Source organism: Podarcis cretensis, assembly GCF_951804945.1.
Source record: "Podarcis cretensis genome assembly, chromosome: 5".
Classification (NCBI taxonomy): Eukaryota; Metazoa; Chordata; class Lepidosauria; order Squamata; family Lacertidae; genus Podarcis; species Podarcis cretensis.
This window is the reverse complement of record NC_137174.1, coordinates 73,850,388-73,870,148: the sequence shown is the minus strand read 5'-3', so window position 1 is coordinate 73,870,148 and position 19,761 is coordinate 73,850,388. Positions and strand designations below refer to the sequence as shown.

The 19,761-nt window shown below is 40.9% G+C and overlaps 1 protein-coding gene across 1 annotated transcript in view; it reads left to right on the top strand.

Moving 5' to 3' along the window:
- Nucleotides 1-19,761, top strand: part of DNER (delta/notch like EGF repeat containing) — a 119,164-nt gene that overhangs the window by 82,497 nt on the left and 16,906 nt on the right. Inside the window, exons 6-8 of the mRNA XM_079977869.1 lie at nt 1,493-1,646; nt 4,655-4,768; nt 14,174-14,398. Of these exons, the coding sequence (XP_079833995.1) occupies nt 1,493-1,646; nt 4,655-4,768; nt 14,174-14,398 (493 nt within the window). The remainder of the gene's footprint in view (nt 1-1,492; nt 1,647-4,654; nt 4,769-14,173; nt 14,399-19,761) is intronic.

Here is a 19,761-nt window from a genome sequence, read left to right as displayed (position 1 = left end):
TTGGTTGCTTGTTAGCAGAAATCTGAAGAAATTATAGGTAGCATAGCCAATATGATGCCCTCCAGGTATTGTTGGACTTCAGCTCCCATCAGTCCTACTTTGCATTGACATGTTTTTTCAGGTACAGCAGGAGCAGGGGATAAGTGTTGCAGGAACTATTGAGCAGTGTGCTCTAGCACATTCCCACCAAACTATGGTTTGTTTCAAACTATGGTTTGATGTGATGAGTGGATTGGGCTGCTGTGTTTTCCCCTTTAAATAGCCACATATTTTAATACACGTTATGTCTTCTCAGAAACCTTTCCCCATTACCTAGCATTTCCCGTCAAGAATAGTTTAAAGACTGAAGGAGAAATGTCTCCTTGATTTGCATAATGACCATCTCAACGTTTTCTGTGAGGTAGCGCAACAGAAGGACAGTCCTTCTAATTCGGCAGTCAGAAAGACAGGTGGAAAATATGAGAATTAAACATTGGGAAAACGTGACTAGAACAGGAAAAGTAAAATAGTTTAATTTGAACTATTTTTTTGACAAATGTGTATGATAGTTTTAGACAGGACCAAGAAACTGCTTTGGAAAGGCAGATGCTTCTCATGAGAAATAATCTATATTTGCAAAATATAGGGCACTCCTGCGATGTGAGTTGTTGCAAGCAAGGCTGGACATAACAAACACCTTATATTTAGCTTTTGGTTTATATAAATGCTTGATAAAGGCAAATGTACTGTGGAGATTTGTGTAACAGTTGCATAAAAAGCGCTGCAGTTTCTAGGACAACAAAATAACTGTTGTGTAAGCTCCCCCCCCCCCCCCCCGCATTTCTAATAGTAGTGGAAATTATCAGCAAGGTACCAAAGAATAAATGCTGAATATCTAACATACAGGTTCAAAATACGCCGCTTACCAGAAGAGTATTTTAACAAGATTATTTTTGCTCTGCCTCTTTTGTATTTCTGCCACAAATCACAGGGCATCTCGTAGCCAAGAGCTGATGTGTTATTCTTTTTTTGCCTATGCTTTGCACTGCATCTTGTAATATACAAAGAGAGTTCACATAGGAAATATTTGTGCAGTTTCTTGGAAATAATCTCCACTGTACTCAGTGATATTGTATCAAGGAATCATCAGCTGCATGAATGTGAAATTCTGGCCAGATAATTAGATTAGATTTTTTAAAAAATGTGTTAATCCTATATTTCACTTTGAATTCTCTCCACTCTTTGTGCTTATGAAAAACAAAACTAAAGATGATCCTGGGGAAAAAAAAAGTTTAGTCTATGATAAAGCTTGCGTTGGGCTTAGTTGGCAGAAACCTTAAATTCCATAGCAGTTTTTATTGCCTAAGTACCTTTCATGTGTTATTTCCCCCCTATAGATCTTTTAAGTTTTCTTAATTGATCATTCTCTGTAACCTTGATCAAGATCTTGGTTTCAAAAGAAGCTTTGAGGTTTCATTTTTATAAAGTTCATTTTATAATCTGTTTGTTCTAGGAAACTTTTTTCTGTGACTGTGAAAGTCAGTATTTGGGTGGTCTCTGTGAAGAATTTGATGCGTGTCAAAGCAATCCGTGTCAGAACAATGGAACCTGTGTGGACATCACAGAAAAGCATGATGGAAGCAATTTCACCTGTACTTGCCCTACTGGTATGTTTAACGTTGTGCTTGGAATTGTGTCCTTTTGCATAATGCAGAGGTTTTTCAACCTTTTTGAGTCCACAGCTCCCTTAACCAACCACATTCTTTCCGTGGCACCCCTGTGGGCTCAAGAGCCCAGTTATGTCACCCCTTGCCTGCAGAGCTGGCCGCCTCTCACCTTTTTCAAACACGCTCCCTTGTGGAGTGTTCCCTTAGCCCCCTCTCCTTGGGAGTCCTCTGGGCTGCTGCTGCTGTCCCTGATCTCTGAGCTGCTCCCCTGCCCCAAAGAGCGGTGCTTTCCAGAGGCACCATTCGTCTGTGGAGCTGCAATTAACAGCTGTGCAAGCCTTTGGGAGGCAGAGATGTGAGAGGGCATCAGAGGAGGTGGGCACCCCTGACCATGGCAGACTGGTTGAAAATAACTGGCATAGTGTCTTTAAGCTTTGCTTAAGACCTGTATTTTTTGCTTTTGCTTAAGGCCTGTATTTTTTGAGAATGAGAGTCAACTACATGTTGCCTTAAACATGCACTGTGCAACTCCGTATGGCTTTTTAACTTAAAAATAAGATCCCCTAATCTGGGCTCCCCTAATCAGGATTGTTGCATGTGTGTCTGGGGGGTGGGGTGGGGTGAGGTTTAATCCTGTCCACCCACATGGTTGCAAATAATAATATCACCAATCAAAATGCCAAATTTCAAAAGGAAAAGAAATGCCCTTATTGGTTCCAATAGAGCATTTTCTTCTGCTGCTACTTGGCATTTTGAGGGGGGAGGGTTTTTTCTTTTCTTTTCTTTTCTTTTTACAAAGATTACAGTGAGAAGGTAACCTCTTCCCATGCTCTATGCTCCTAATCTATATCAGGCTCTTGAACCTCTTTCATATACAAGGAAGTAATTTCCTGGGGAAATTACTTACCTGGGCTTAGAACTGTATTACATCTGCAGCAAAGCCACAGTAGAAATCAGCAGGCATGTGTAGTGAAGTCATGCAGGATTGGTTAGACAGAAGAAGAGGTGACCTGTTCGATACATAGCTGTGGTAAAGATCTTCCCTCGCCCAAGACCAGCCTGTCTCTAATCCACTGCAATAGCATAAATGAATGGCACTCCTCTTATCTCCTCTTATCGGAAACTTCCCTTAGTCTTGTTGAGTGAAGGGACCACAATTTAAACATCATTAAATGTTGGAAGTGCAGAGCTACCTTTTGCATAAATGGCAGATATTTCATGTCCTGTAGGCTTGATATTTCTGTACTGCATTTCAATCCCCCACCTCCACTTTATAAATACAGACAAATAGTTTATATTAACATTTTGAACCTGAGTTAAACACTGGTGGTAGGAGGAAATTAACTCTCAATGCACGTATGTCTTAATCTGTTACATTTAATATAAATATGCAAATGCACCCAAGCATAGCCTTAACAAGAAAGATATGTAAATATATTTAAGTAATGCTTTAAATTCTATTAACTGCAAAGTACATTTGAGGAGATAAATTAGTCTGTAATTGAACTGGAAGTAGAGTTCCTTGAATAAACTGTATAGTTAAGGTCACAAGTGAGTGAAATCTGTTCATTCAGTAGACATGAATATAGCTTGACCATAACAATATCTGAGAGAAAAATAAAAATGGAACACCTCCTCAGCCATTTCAAGGGTTCTTTTCATTTTTGCTTCAGAAGCTATTGTAAACAAATCCGGACTTTAAGGTAAAGGTAAAGGTACCCCTGCCCGTACGGGCCAGTCTTGACAGACTCTGGGGTTGTGCGCCCATCTCACTTAAGAGGCCAGGGGCCAGCGCTGTCCGGAGACACTTCCGGGTCACGTGGCCAGCGTGACATCGCTGCTCTGGCCAGAGCCAGAGCCAGAGCCGCACACGGAAACGCCGTTTACCTTCCCGCTGGTAAGCGGTCCCTATAAGCTATTGTAAACAAATCCGGACTTTAGTTTGAAAGTATCTGGAAGTGATAGTAGCATAATTCTCCTATGCTAGACTCGATATAGAAATTGGGGAGGCTGAACACGAGAGGCAAGTTTTTCCATGCCCAAACTTCCTCCACCATAAGGACAAAAGATGACCCTGCAGGATTAGATAAGTGGCCCACCTAGGCTAGCATCCTATTCTCACCGTGGTCAACCAGATGGCTGTGGGAAAAGAGCGAGCATATAAACACTCTTCCCTCCTGAGCACAGGAACACTCTTTCCATTAACTGGTATTAATGAGCATAGCCAACCATGGCTAATAGGCACTGATAGCCTTACCAAAAGCCAAGCCAGGATTGTAAACCATGGTTTGAAGTTGGATTGGTTCCCTAATCCATAGTTAAGACAAGCGATTGCCAGTCCATGTCAGGTTCACTCCATTCACACATAAGTTAACCCCCCCTCCCGTGTGTTTATCTCTCTCTGAATTTAAATACGGTGGTACCTCAGGTTAAGTACTTAATTCGTTCCGGAGGTCCGTACTTAACCTGAAACTGTTCTTAACCAGAAGCACCACTTTAGCTAATGGGGCCTCCTGCTGCCGCTGTGCTGCCGGAGCCCGATTTCTGTTCTCATCCTGAAACAAAATTCTTAACCTGAAGCACTATTTCTGGGTTAGCGGAGTCTGTAACCTGAAGCAAGCATATGTAACCTGAGGTACCACTGTACTTATTTTATCACCATATATAGAAAATATGAATTTTACCTCAGTGTGCACATTTCAAAACATTTTCCCTAAATGCATGTCTCTCCCCCCCGCCCCGTATTTTGTTATTTTTCCTTTGGCCCAGAACTGTATCACAAAATTAGGAGAGGTTCAAAATCTGAAGGATAATTACAGTCCTGTCCAATTATTAGTGTGTGAGGTATAAATCAAGTTGGCTTGTTTAAAAATGCAGACAGGATAAAATTTTCCGTCCCTAGCTAAGACCATCTGTAGCATTCTGCTTGCGTTCAGACCTAACAATAAACTGCTTCCAATTTCTCCTTGTCTCTGTGTTTCAAAACAAACCATTCCATCATGCTGAAGGATATACTGGAGTCCTGTGTCAGTCAGAAATTGACTACTGCAGTCAACAGCCATGTCAAAATGGAGGTACCTGCATTTCTAGTGTTGGCGGATTCAGCTGCCAGTGTCCGGAAGGTAAGCAATAAATGTTGTCATCTTTAAGAAGGCTTGTGTTCTCTGTTGGGGTATTTATGTCTCTATAGTCCGGTTTACTGACTCCTTAGAGTAATTAGGGAAAACCTGAAGCAGCACTTCAGGTTGCACTTTGTCACTCCTTGTCTAGAATTTAAAATCTTATGCTTAATGAATTTCACGGCATATCTTATCCAGCAAGTTGCAATTTATTATCATCAGTAAATACAGTATTTTTCAATGATATCCAACTGAATTTGATGCAGTGTGTAGGAAAAGATGGGGAATGCAAGCAGGCTCATGAAGTATGTGGTTCCTAGGATCAGCGAATAGGCAGGATAATAGGACTGTGAATAACTCTACAGCCAATGAGTAACTGATCTCCTCTGGGATGGTGGAAAGGTCTGCCTGGTTGGTGTAATATGTGTGTGCCCTGTACACGTGCTTGCTTGCTTATTTATTTATTATTCATTCATGCATTTTATTTTATTCTGTTAGATTTATTATCAACCTTTTATCATAAGATCCCAGGATGGGTTATAATGATGAAATACACAATTGTTTATTTCTTCGTTAAATTTATATACAACCTTTCCTCCCAAACAAGCGCAGGGCAGCAAACAACAATAAAACAATAAAAACATCTTAGAATACAGATGCAGACTGGGAAAGTTCTCAACTTTCTCAGTTATAGAACAGTGGCAGCCATAAAACATACACACACACACACACACACACACACACACACATATATAATCTCCCTCCCCTCTACTGAATCAGACTAGGATAAAGTTCTCCACGTAAAAGTTTAATTGAAAGAAAAAGGTATTCTATATACACTGAAAAACCACAGAGATGGTGACTGTTGAATATTGTCATGGGAGTGAATTTCAAAGGGCAGGTGCCACCATTCTTCAATAATTTTGCCTTTGAAAATTGCAGTTTGATTACCTTCAGCAATGATTACAATTATGGCCATGTATCCAACTGAATATGATGCAGTGTGCTACAGAAATAAATAAATGCAGCAGACTCATGAAGCATATGTGTCCTGGGATCAAGAAATAGCCAAGTTAATAGGACCCTGACTAACTCTACAGCAAGCTGCTACACACCATTAGTAGTATCTCCAGACAACACAGATCTTCACTGACATGGTGTGCTATTTTGCCCTGCCTGGTTGGTGTGATGTGCATGCACACGCTTGCACTGGATACATGGACAGCCTACGGTCTCTGTGTTGAGTAGTGTGGGCTTGCTGCCATGAAGTGAGTAACCTCATTGTTCATAGATGGCGGTGGGGTTGCTACATATGTGGGTTCGTCTATCAGTGTTGCTGTATTGGCTTCTGTTTCTATACAGCAATTGTGGAGCTGACTGTGCCATTACAAGTGCAGGGGATTGTGATGTAAGCTTTGTCAATGTTAGCCTTTATGTAGCAGCTGTCTAGCAAAGCGGGGCCCTAGGATCACCCAGCAGATTTCATCTTCCTAAATTCATGCCAGAGATGTGTCAAATGGGAACATTGTGTGATGGCAGGAAGCATAATTTTTTTGTAGCTTGTTTATGCCTGTTGTGTAAGTTGATTTGCTCTCAGCTTTTATGGAAGCTTTCAATAATAAAGCCTTCGCATTAGTCATCAGTGCTAAAATGTTGATTCAGAATTTTACCCAAGGCTAAAGACATTGCTGTTTCCAGTCTGTTCCTTTTATCAAAGCACAGCATTATTTCTTGTATACCTGGGCTGTATTGTGGATCAAGACTTCTTTTCTCTTTTTATACCATATCCTGGCCTAACAATTAAAGTGTTCTTTAATAGCTTAACACTGGACTCTTATCTCTCATTGGAGTAAAATGGGTGACCCACTTAATAGCTTGGCAGAGACCTATAAACTGACACAAGGTCAGCAGTTTATATCTGGCATTTTGAATTATTTTTGTGCCTCCTCTGCTTCCCCCAGTGAGTTTATAAATAGTAACAGCACTTGGTGAGACAATCGGATATTGGCACTTAGCCAAACCTGAATTGGCTTCCTAAAGCTATTCGCTCCAAATTTATTTTAACAAAATATATGCTTGTGTTATTACAAAAGAAAATTGGATATACAATTTTTGACCTCATTCAAGGTGGGCTGTGTTCCCCACCCCCTCCAGTTCTACTCAAGGAATTAACTAATACGAGCATCCCTTCTTGACTTATTGTGGCTTTTTTTTTATAGACCATGTCATCCAGATCCCAGTTAGCTCTGGGGCTTGGTAATGCTGAGAGGGCAGCTGGTGAACAGCACAGCGCTTGCAGGTCAGCAAAACCACTGACAAAAGAATTTCAGATGGTTCTAGCACCTTGGCTCAAACCATTTCCCTTGTTGTTTGAATGACTGTGAGCTAAAAGATACCTAGCTGCACAGAGCAAATCAAAGTTTAAGTTTCTTGGTGGAAACCCTCTATTAGCACAAGCAAGGTTGTATCTTCACCTCATTATTCAGGTAGTGTAGGATCTCAGGAGATCATTAATATCAAACTTCAGTCAAGCATCACTGTATCGCATTACTACTGACTTTGAGAAACCTGAGATCTTAGGTACTTCTTTCTGTAAGTCAAGATGACCCTCTCTTGTTAAGCAATATTTTTGCAGTCACCTTTTGAGGATCTCCCCACTCTTTTCTAAGCTTTTAACACTAAAACCTATAGTTGTCTTAGAATACCAGAGTTCCCTAGAATTTCTTTTCCTTTCCTGAATTCATTCTTGCCTTCCATAGGGCCTCCTTCTCTACAATCTTTGCTGGCATCCTGTTTCCCCTCCCTTTGTCTCTCCTCCTCTTCCTGTGAGCACTCTGTTGTCTTAACTAAATTATAACCCATGGTGTATTGAGGCCGGTGGTTTTTAACTTGACCTGGAGTGAGCAGTGAGGTGGCCAAGTTTGCTGACGATGCCAGATTATTTAGGGTTACACAGGTAAGAAAATGGCTTCTACAGTTATGTTCTGCTTGTGGGCTTTCCACAGGCATTTGGCTAGCCGAACCCAAACCAAGACTGTATTCCAGGGTTGCAGTGGGAAACAATTCCCCCCAGGTTGGAAGCAGATAATGTGCTTTCCAGAAGCTGCTGGACTACAACTCCCATCATCCCTGACCAGCGCCTTAGTAGCTGGGGCCGATGAGAGTTTTGAATACAGCAACACCTGGAGAACACCGGTTGTTCATGTTCCTGATGTGTTCATTCCTTTTACATGGATCTGCAGACATGTTTAAAGACATGCTTCCAAGCAAACATTGTAACAGCTGCCAGTCATTATTGCATTATTGCAAAATTTTCTTGCAGAGGTCTGGGACAGAGCATTTTTGGTGTTATGGCAGTTACCTGTACAATAGAATGGTGCCACAGGTCTCCTGTTAGCTGCTCTAAATATGTTGTCTAATTGATCTTATACTGCAAAATAGTCTAAGCATAGTGGTAACTGATAGCTGATAACTGCTAGAAGATAATAATTTGGCAGAGAAAACAATGCATTCAATCGTTCACACTGGGGGGAAAAATCACATCAATTTAGTTTATCCCCTTTTCACCTCTCGTGAGAATTAGTTTTCTCTTGCATGCCATCACCCACTCCATTGCCTTTATTTTGAGGCTTAGGGTGGGAAGTGAGATTAAAATACAGACACATTGCATTTGTCTGAGAGATAGCAGCTTGGAAAAGCAGGTGTGTTAAGTTGCACATATGGCTATTTTTAGACTGCCCTGAAATTTTCAGGGAAAAGGAGCCCTTCTCTGGGGAAAATCTTGCTTTCCTTCATTGTGCTTGATTGTAGCTACACGCTGAGAAGAGATTGTGCACTCTGAAATGCTAATTTTCGGCTCCCTGGGAAAACATAGACCACGGGCTAGAATACACTAAAAACCCCTGGAGTTTGGGAGAAGCAATGTACAGTAACTATAAAATAAAATGAAGCAATGGTGGAAATACATAACTTTGGGAGAAAGGGAAAAAGAGGAAGGAGGTGCTGTGAGTTTGACTGTCAGGTTACTGTGACTTGATTCCTATAAATGAGTCTCTTACTATAATTTGCATGATCGGCAGTTGAGGACTTGACAAAATAAGATTAGTGGTGCTCAGTTACTGCTGGGCAATTTGTTTGCAGATGTGGGGTCTGGGACATGTGTTTGACAGGGAATTAATGATGAACAACTAGGCTGCTGCTGCTGCTGCTGCTGCGTCTTCTTTTTCTTCTTCTTCTTCTTCTTCTTCTTCTTCTTCTTCTTCTTCTTCTTCTTCTTCTTCTTCCTTGAATTTAGTTAGGAGGAGGGAAGTACAGAGATGTGGAAGTATAGCTGCAGTTAGGTAGAACTGGATGTATAGCTTTCTCGGGACCTGATACAAGATAAGTGGATTTGCTTCCAACTGAAGGCACCTCCTGATTCCACCACCCCTACTGTAGCCCAGCCACGGCCTTCCAATGTCTTTAAAAAAATAGTGGCTATGGGAGCCATTATAGGATGTAGGGAGACTTGTCTGTTTCCCCCACCATCCTTTAATTCAAATTCTGGTTCTCAGTATCTCATCTAAAATAAACCAGAGCTGCCCCCCCTGCTTGGGGAAGTGCAGCACGTAATAGAAGCATGAAATATGTGGTGAGAACAGATGATAAAGGGAGCTAATAAAGAAGTTTTAGTGCATGACCCATTTGCATCATAAAGATCAGATCTGTGGGCAAGGTGCCAAACTCTTGAGCTGCAGGAAATGAGGAAGGCAAGATTCTTAAGCAATTAATGTAGAGAAGGCATTGGAGAGCATTGGAGAATGATAAAAAAGAATTGGTAAAGATAAGTTTCAGATTTAGCAACTCATGCTTAAATACTTCTGTAATTCCTGTTGAGCATCGTGTTTTAGTTGTATAATATATTAAGGAGACTAGCTGCATTCATTTCACTTTGAATTTCACTTCTAATTTCTGCCGTTCCATATTTGACCTCCAAGCCGAGCAAGGCTTAGATTTGAATGTGAACTTCATATTTTAAAATAGTTTTCCACCTGCCATGTTTGATTAGCTAAAATCTCAGGTTAATGACAGAAACCCTTATGAAAGTGGTTGAGATGATTTATGGGCAAATTAATAGTTCTCTCTCTCTCAGAATGCTAGAATGCAGGAACCTCCTGAGTGGATTCCATTGGTTTTGAGCCTTTACAAAGTGGGATTCCCTCTATTTGTGATCAGTTATCTTCAATGTTATTCTATATCTGTGTGTGCTTGAAATAATGTCTACTTTGTTGCTGCAGCATTTACTACAGCCCTTTAATTTTAGATTACCGTTTGTTATGTGGTCGCCACTTGAATGGCTTTAAAAGATTATTATTATTATTTTATAGCATAAGATTTATCTCCGGCTTCATTGTAATAAAACCTTTTAAAAATAATAACTAATTTAGACAAGCTCATGGAGAAAAAGGCTGTAAGTGATAACTAGCCATGATGGATTAAGATCCATGGTTTTCCATCTTCAATATGAGCTACCTTCTCAGGTTGACGAACATGGCTTGATTTAAACTCTAGGCACATATGGGCAGCTCTGAAGTGTCAGTTGCACACAGACCATTGAATGTTACTAAAGAAAAAGCAACCAGTTCAACAATATATAAATATATAAAAGGATGTCACATAGAGGAGGGAGAAAGGTTGTTTTCTGCTGCTCCAGAGAAGCGGACACGGAGCAATGGTTCCAAACTACAAGAAAAAAGATTCCACCTAAACATTAGGAAGAACTTCCTGACAGTAAGAGCTGTTCGACAGTGGAATTTGCTGCCAAGGAGTGTGGTGGAGTCTCCTTCTTTGGAGGTCTTTAAGCAGAGGCTTGACAACCATATGTCAGGAGTGCCCTGATGGTGTTTCCTGCTTGGCAGGGGGTTGGACTCGATGGCCCTTGTGGTCTCTTCCAACTCTACGATTCTATGATTCTATGAATGGGCACAGTACTCAAGAAGGCCAGCAGTGCCAGATTTAGAGATTTAGGGTGGTGCAGGCAGTTCCTCCGCAGAGGACGTCAAAACAAGGGAGTGCAAAATCATCATCATCTGTATTTATATGAGTAGCTGCTGAGAAGACCCATAAAAAAGCAACTGGACCAAAAAGAGTTATTGTGAAAATAAGAAGTAATTGGTGGGGCACCAAATTTTGTCCTCACTCTGGGTGCCGTATTACCAAAGTCCGTCCCTGAGCCTAGAGTGAATCAGGATTTAGATTCAGACAAGCAAACTTTCTTAATGTTTTGAGTTTTGCATTCACTATGGGAATCAGGTGAAATTATTTCCATAAAGTCTTTCATGCTATAGTTTGGGCAAGTTACAAGAGCTTGCAAAAATATATCCAGTGAATATTATCTATGGAGTCCATATATTAGAAATTGGTCAGAAAAAGACTAGTTCTGTTTGATTGCCAGTCCTCTGTGATTCAGAAATAAAAATTCAACACCATGTTGGGTAAAGCTTTCCACCAGTATGCATCCAGTGTCTTCTCACTGCTTAAAGGGAACAGGCAGCTTGCTCATAGCTCAGCAAATTGTCAGTCTACCCCTGCAGCCATCAGTCATTAATATCTCCCTTCTAACTCAGTTATCCATCTGTTCCTAATGTACTGCAGGCATAACCTGCTGCATACCAGAATTAGAAAATGCCACATTCTTATAAGCTCCCTGAAACAACTTGTGAATATACAGTATTTGCAGAACACATTTGTATTAGCTAATAATTTACTACTGTTGAAACTCCTCTGTTGTTGTTTTAATCATTATTATTCGTTTATATTTTATCTTGTAATTGATTGGTTTGGGGCCCATGGAACCCGGATTCAAATTCCTGCTTTACCATGAGGTTCACTGCATTAAATAGGATAACCTCATGAAGGAAGAGTGGCATGCAAATGTAATTTTTTAAAAAAGATAAAATATCGGCTTCATCTGGGGTGTATAAGTCTATTTGTTGCTGAAACACATTGTCTAGATTGGCCTCCGTTTTTCCTTTTAGACCCGGCTCTTGCAAATTTTTGTTATGGTTTTGATTACTTCTTTCCTGTAATGTGAATCTTGTGTTTCTATTTGACTTTTGTAAAATAAAAATAAAAACCATTTGTCTTGTTTGCTTGCTTGATGTACTCAACTGTGTGTTTCATATCTGAATATTTTATAATCACTAATCCTAGATACTAGCTTCATTTATCATGTGTGGCTATATGTTTCTAGGATTAAATATCCAGTGTGATCACCAGACACTTAACAAAGCAATGCTGACCCTCTCTAAAAATGCAGTACGGTGAATGATTCCCTCCCAAGGCTATTAACTGCTATTGACCATTACCAAGCCAAATAATTAAGCCCCTTCTTGATAATGAATCTATACTCATTATGGTGCTCTCTAATCTGTAAAACATTTCCTGGATTCACTTTAGTAACAGTCTCCTGCTGCACTGCAGCTGGATTAGGGTATCATCTTATTCAGTTATTTTACAGATTTCTCCACATATTGCAACTTTAATTCAAATGTCATGTCAGCAAAAAAAAAATAAAAATTCTTCATATTTCTTGAACAATGATATTTATATTTGTTGTTATTTTGCCATTTCCTGTTTGTTCCTTGCCAGTGGTAGATTTGCAGTCTCATTAAACCTTAGTGAGCTTCAAGCTTTCATCACACTTCTTATTACCAATAATATTCTTATCCTGAAGGCTTCCTCTCTCCCTCCTTCAATTTTGTTTGTGAAGGAACTGTAAATATCAAAAACTGCTAATAAATGCAGTGCTTAAATGTGTTTTTTTCCTGAAGTTGTTCATGTTTATACTGTGAGGTTCTTCCACCCAAGCATTTATTTTTCCATTGGCTTGACTTGTCTGGAAATCTACTGTTAATTAATTAATGGTTCACTTTCCACCAAACATCAACAATAAAAAGATATAAGTTTCTAATCCAATACAGATACAGGCTGGTTTTTAATACTGGTTTTAAATCCACCTGTGGGAGCTTTTTGTGGCAACATTGCCAACAAATAGGTATTTCTGTAAATACTGAATCAGTGCATTTATTTATAGTTCAATAGGGCTTAGAATGAACATCGGTGGCAAAGATGGCGGCCAGCGTCAAAGAGCATAAGAAAATAATACAGGTCCTATTACAGTATTGCATCATATTCTCCACTATTAATATTGTTCCCAGTTCAAATCATAGCACAAGAAACACAATTTTTTTCCTGATGTTCCACAGCGAACTGAAAGCATATGGGAATCACTGTGTTAATACATCAGAGGGAAGAGTGAATGGATAATTCGAGAAAGAATAGCTGAATTCTACCATGAAGTTCCGGAGCACTTAGGGGTGGAGGCCATATTTAGTAGCAGATACATCATTTTGGGGAGAATAAAGAAACTTATCTGAAACAAAGATCAGTGGTAGAATAGCTTGAGGGTTTTATCATGGGTGTAATGTAAGCATATTACACTTAGAGTTAGAATCATGGGCATAATGTAAGCATATTTTAATAAATATTTCAGATGAAGGGTATACTGTGGGAAATTCCATGAACACGCATCCCTATGAAGCTAATAAATGTATTTGGTGTCCTTAGCTGAGAGGAGAGAGTGTTAGCTGTGATCCTCCCTTTACATTTAGGTTGTGTGGATATTACAGTGGTACCTCAGGTTACATATGCTTCAGGTTACAGACTCCACTAACCCAGAAATAGTGCTTCAGGTTAAGAACTTTGTTTCAGGATAAGAACAGAAATCGTGCTCTGGCTGCGCGGCAGCAGCAGGAGGCCCCATTAGCTAAAATGGTGCTTCAGGTTAAGAACAGTTTCAGGTTAAGAACGGACCTCCAGAACGAATTAAGTACTTAACCCGAGGTACCACTGTATTATTTATTACATTTGTATACCACCCTTTATCTGAAGATCACAGGGTGTAAAAATACAAAACGAGAACACAAAATACAAAATAAAACAAAAACAAACCAATAACTTCCCTTCCACAAACACATTTAAAAAACTATAGAATGTTAATCAGCCCAAGTCATGGTAATAGAGAAACACTTTTGCCTATTCAGTGAAGGCACCAGGCGGGCCTTCCTTTGGGAGAGCATTCCACAAATGGGGAGCCATCACAGAAAAGGCCCGTTCTCATGTTGCTACTCCCTGGAACTCTTGTGGAGGAGGCACATGAAGAAGAACCTCAGATGATGATTTCAGGGTCCAAGTCTGTTTATATGGGGAGAGGCAGTCCTTGTATCTGTATCTAAGCATGTGTTAGGATAACTCTAGCAAAAAAAAATAAAAAATCTGTTTTTAAATGGTGTCAAGGCTCCATGCTTTGACAAAGGTTTGGTAAATGAAATGTGTGCATGCAAATAAGTTCCACTTGTTTTGTTTTAGGGTACCTGGGAACATCTTGTGAGGAAAAAGTAGACGCCTGTGCTTCATTTCCTTGCAAGAACAATGGGACGTGTTACACAGACCGGCTTTCCTATTCTTGCAGTTGTAGCCCAGGATTTACAGGAACTACCTGTGCCCAGCTGATCGACTTCTGCGCTCTCAATCCTTGTGCCCATGGCATCTGCCGCAGTGTCGGAACAAGTTACAAATGCCTCTGTATCCCAGGTTTGTATGGCCCTCCTGCATTCCGTCAGATGCTCTTGGCATCGAGAAACATGTAGGTGGAAATTGCTTCCTTTTTTCTCTTTAGTATAAGCATGCCGGCAATACATTAGTTTCAGTGTGCTATAATGATAGGTATTGATGCATTCTATATTTATTTTTTTAAAACCCCACACAGAATGAACATGCAAATTGTTTTCTGTATAGCTTGTCTGGTATCTGATCTGACATTTTAACAATACTGTTCTAGGATACCAATTTTAAAGTGATAACACTAAATTAAGTAGCAATATGATTTGAAAACACACACCAAAACACCTTACTTTTACAGATGCAGGTTTTACTCATCACAGGAGGAAAAATAGCTGGATGAGGTGATTACAGCTGTATGTTATTTGTATTTGCAGAAAATTGAAAAAAACACGCTTTATAATATGACTGTTTTGCACAGTGCCCATGAAATAGTAGGTTTTACAACCATTTTGACATGAGAGGCCATGCATTGTAAAGAAAATATTGTTGCACACCACCCCGATCTCTGCGTAGTGCGAGATTCCAGACACTTTGCCAGGTTTCTGTTTCCTTGGAATGTGAGACAGCAGAGATGGTGATGCCTTTATGATAGGTGGTTTATTTACACATATTTACAGCCTGAACCTAATATGGATGGTCTTACAGCATTAACAACCCCCCCCCCTTCCCCAAAGGTCTTGCTTTTGTCATAGTCACAGCCTTTGAATACAGTGGTACCTCAGGTTACATACGCTTCAGGTTACAGACTCCGCTAACCCAGAAATAGTGCTTCAGGTTAAGAACTTTGCTTCAGGATGAGAACAGAAATCGTGCAGCGGCGGCGCGGCGGCAGCAGGAGGCCCCATTAGCTAAAGTGGTCTTCAGGTTAAGAACAGTTTCAGGTTAAGAACGGACCTCCGGAACGAATTAAGTACTTAACCCGAGGTACCACTATGTAGCAGAAATCAAGCATAATTCTGTCTCTCCGGCTGCTGCCTACTTTTAGCCCTGCTTACACACCACCGTCTTGGCTATTGTCCTTCTAAGTATCAGCCAGGTGAGGAGGGGAAAAGGCCCACCCTTTTGCTCGGAGGACAAAGAGCAGCCTCTTTTGTTATACAGGCAACTCCCTGCGGTGGTTATATTCCAGGGCACCATGCGTTTAAGTCAAATTGTGTGTATTTGAAACACCATTGAAAAAGCCTGCAAAAACCCATTCTGCCACTGCCTTGCCCTCCCCCCCTTTATGTGTCATTTTCGGGTCACTTCTGGGTTTGGTGCAATGTGTAGTCGCGCACATATCTGACGCACTTAAAATAGTTGCTACCTATACTACGGTATATTCTTTTTTTAGATGGTCCTTAGGACTCTTAACTCCCAAAGAAACTTGCCTGACTAGTGCAACAATGGAATCCTTCATTAGATTTTAGCCCTTGCTAGATCCAGGACCCCAGGAGTTAGAAGGAACTTATTCATCAATGCAGGCTAACTTCCCATACTCACAACAATATAGGGTAAAGGTGGTGGAAACATGCTGATTCATTGTCTATATACTATATACGACTTTTTCTGTTCTGTATTCAGCTAAAAAAAGCTACAGTGACAAAATAATAAAGGTTGGAGCTCTCACAGCAGTTCTACATAAAGGCCTATTTTCTAAACCAGCATCCTACTTTCCCCTTTCAGGCTTTAGCAGGGATGGAGGAACTTGATTCTGTGATCTTTGTGGTACTGCTGCCGATCAAATGCTTCCCTTGCTCTCTTTCGCCTTTTAGGATCTGTGGTGCTCTTGCTCTCAGGTCACTGAGGACCGTTGGAGTAAAGTGATGAAAAGCAAAACAAATGATGAGTGCATTTGTGTTGGTGCCGATCATAGTGCAGACTTAAGGAACAGAGTTGGAACTGACCAAATTCGGTGTGACTTTTAAACTCAGTATCAAGTCCAGAGTGTAGAGTTTTGAGGGACCACTAGGGGCGCATCAGAAGATGGCTGACAATAACATCTCTCCGACCCACACGAGGTAAATTGGAGGTTGTGATGGGAGTAAATAGCCTCCCTACCCCCCCCCCCAGGATTGTGGTGGGGGACTGCCCTTGCCTGCTGTGCCCTATACCACCCCCGAATTTGTGGGGATGGGGGCACTAGGCACAATGCCCTCCTGTGGGATTTCGGCGCTCCTGGACGCCGTCTCTGATCCGCGCCACTAGCTGCAAGAACTTCAAAAGAAACAATTTGGATGAAACGAATGCACATGTTTCAAGGAAGAAGGGGAAGTAAAGACTGCTAACAGAAGAGATCTCTGATAAAACAAGACGAGTCGGAGGAACAAGTATAAATCATGAGAAGATACGCCAAGACTCGGTATGGCAAAGGGACTGATGGGGGAGGGGAAAAAAAACTTTCCTTTCTTTCCCTTATGTGATTAAACAAGAATTCCCCCCCTCACAAGTCAGAAATGTCATTTTAAGGACTTAAGCTGTGGATTTAAGGCTGTCTGGAGATAAACTTTCGAACCAAAGCATGTTTTAAGAAGAGCATGGAATGTATAAGGGCTTTGGAATGATGCAGTTAAAAATTCCGTCGCCATATTGGGAAGTTCTGTCGGAGGACTTGAGTCTGAGAGGAGAAATAGAGAAATAGAGCTGTTTTTATATTGTGGGTGAAACTCCTCAGTGGGACTTAAGAACGACAGTTCTGTAATTAATGATGGAAAGAGCGCTGTTATCTATGAAGGCGATGATATATGGAAACCATCTCGATTTGAGGATTGGAAGAATGGAAAAATTCACACAGGATTATTATTGGTGTTTATCGGCTTAAGGAGACTATCAGAAGAGATCATAAAGAAAAAAGAGAAAATATATATAGATGTGATGTGGAAACAGCAAGATAAGACTGGATAGAATTATGAACTTTGTTTGGATTGATTTGGACATTAACGCAGTGGCAAGAAGATGATCAGAATCCCCCTTCGGATCTTGAAATATGGGTTCCCTCAACAAAATTTAAAATTCGGCTTTGTAATTTGTAATTTATGTGATGTGATTTGATTTGATTTGACTGACCGGTTAATAAAAATTATTTAAAAAAAAAAAGAGTGTAGAGTTTTAGCTTAAAAGAGCAGCCAGTTATCAAATTATGCCTTTAATTTATTTGAAATGCGCGTTGGTGTATAGGTTTTCCAGGGGCATGCATAGTAGCAATTGAATAATATCTCTTGCAACATATATATTTCCTCCTAGCTGCGGAATATTTCTGAGTTTATATTTGTGCTCCTTTTGCGTGTTTCTATGCACTTTGCTTCTTATGCCCATGCTAAGTGTCCCTTCCCCATAAAATAGGTCCAGTGCTAATTATTGGGGTGGGGTGGGGGAGAGCTTTCTGAGCAGGAATGGTGCAATAATAATAATAATAATAATAATAATTTATTTATACCCCACCCATCATAAAATACAATAACCTATTAAACATTAAAAGCTACCCTAAACAGGGCTGCCTTCAGATGTCTTCTAAAAGTCTGGTAGTTGTTTTTCTCTTTGACATCTGGTGGGAGGGCGTTCCACAGGGTGGGGTGCCACTACCGAGAAGACCCTCTGCCTGGTTCCCTGTAATTTGGCTTTCACAGCGAGGGAACAACCAGAAGGCCCTCAGTGCTGGACCTCAGTGTCCAGGCAGAACAATGTGGGTGGAGACGCTCCTTCAGGTATACTGGACCGAGGCCGTTTAGGGCTTTAAAGGTCAGCAACAACACTTTAAATTGTGCTCGGAAACATGCTGAGAGCCAGTGTAGGTCTTTCAGTGTGACTCTTAATTGTTCTCTCCCCTTCCACACTCTCAACACATCTTTCAGTTTTGCCCTTCTGTGACTTTCATTAAGAGAATATTTGATGGATGGAATAAATAGTGTCAGGCTCAGTGGCTGCAGGTGCCCCCGGAAAGCAGTAGTTTCACACAAGTCTCACCCATTCTCTCAGAAATTCAGGCCACACTGGAGTGGCCCTGATCACCACCTACATGTGGCTCTCAGAAACTTGGCCATGGGGGAAATACAGCCCTTAGGCTGAAAAAGGCTCCCACATAGGAACATTGGAAACTGCCTCATACTGAGTCAGACCATTAGTCCATCCTGCTCCATTTTCTACTCTGCCTGCCAGCAGCTCTCTTGGGTTCCAGGTGTGTCTCTTCCAGTCCTACCTGGAGATGCTGAGAACTGATGCTGGGACCTCCTGCATGCAAAGCAGATGCTCTACCAGTCTTCCACACCCCGTAACAGAAAATAATGATTTGCTAATGGTGTTCCCAAATAGTGTCTTTGAAAAGGCTTTTCATGGGACAGCTGGCTAAGATGTATTGCTTGTGCCGTTTATCATGGATGAATCAGGGAAGAAAGAAACCTAGAAATTCTGTTTAGTTCTGGTAATCAAAGAACCCTCCATTCCTCCTGCAAATCCACAGCAAGATATTTTAGCATGTTGGAAATAGTGTTCAGTTGCTTGCTGGCTAGCAGTCAGACTGGTATTTTCTAGGCAGCAAGCAATGGGAAAGAAAGGTGGCAGCATGGCTTTTGTTTCTTTTAGTGTGCAACATACAGCATCAAGGCTGCCAAGAGAGCAGCTTCTGAGCTTCCTGATGCAACTGTGGTTTCGGAGTTTTTTGTGTGCGTGCTTTGTGTACTCTCTGATCTTTAAGCAGTTCTTCGTGCATAAAGGAAAAAGGTACATGTGCTCTAAAGGTACCTTGGAGCTACTGATAATATGAAAGAGTACGCAGGGCTCTGAGTTACATATGCAGAGGATTTAAGAGGGAGATGTGTTGAGCATCAAAAAGCTCCATTTGGAGAAAGAGGAGAAAAAGCAGAAAGGCAAATTCATGAGGTCGTTTCCTCTTTTTTACTGCAAAGATGCCACTGTCAAAGAGGCTTGTGCATTGTTCCCCTCCCCCTTTGTAGGCTTCCCTCTTATGCATATTCAAATACTCAGATAACCACTTGCTAAGAAACACTTGGCACGTGCTCGATTTGCAAAGACTGCTCGATTTGCAAAGATGTCTGCAATCGTTTCAAGAAGCTCTATGTTCAGAGGTTGGCTGGGGCAATGAGAGGCAGTCTTTCCAAAACATGTCTTACATGTGATTCTGTTCTGCCAGTGATGACATCAGTGTTTGAGAGCTGGCAATCAGGGACTCTGTACTGCAGCTAAAATCCTGGTCCAGCAGACTATACTCCCAGACAGTCATTAATTTTAAACCAAAGTCTGGTTTTGAACGTAAAACATGTGACATGGTGTCTGCTGCTTGATGTCACCCTTTTGTGACAAAGACAAAGGACTCCAGCCTCTTGTTCCTGAACATGGAA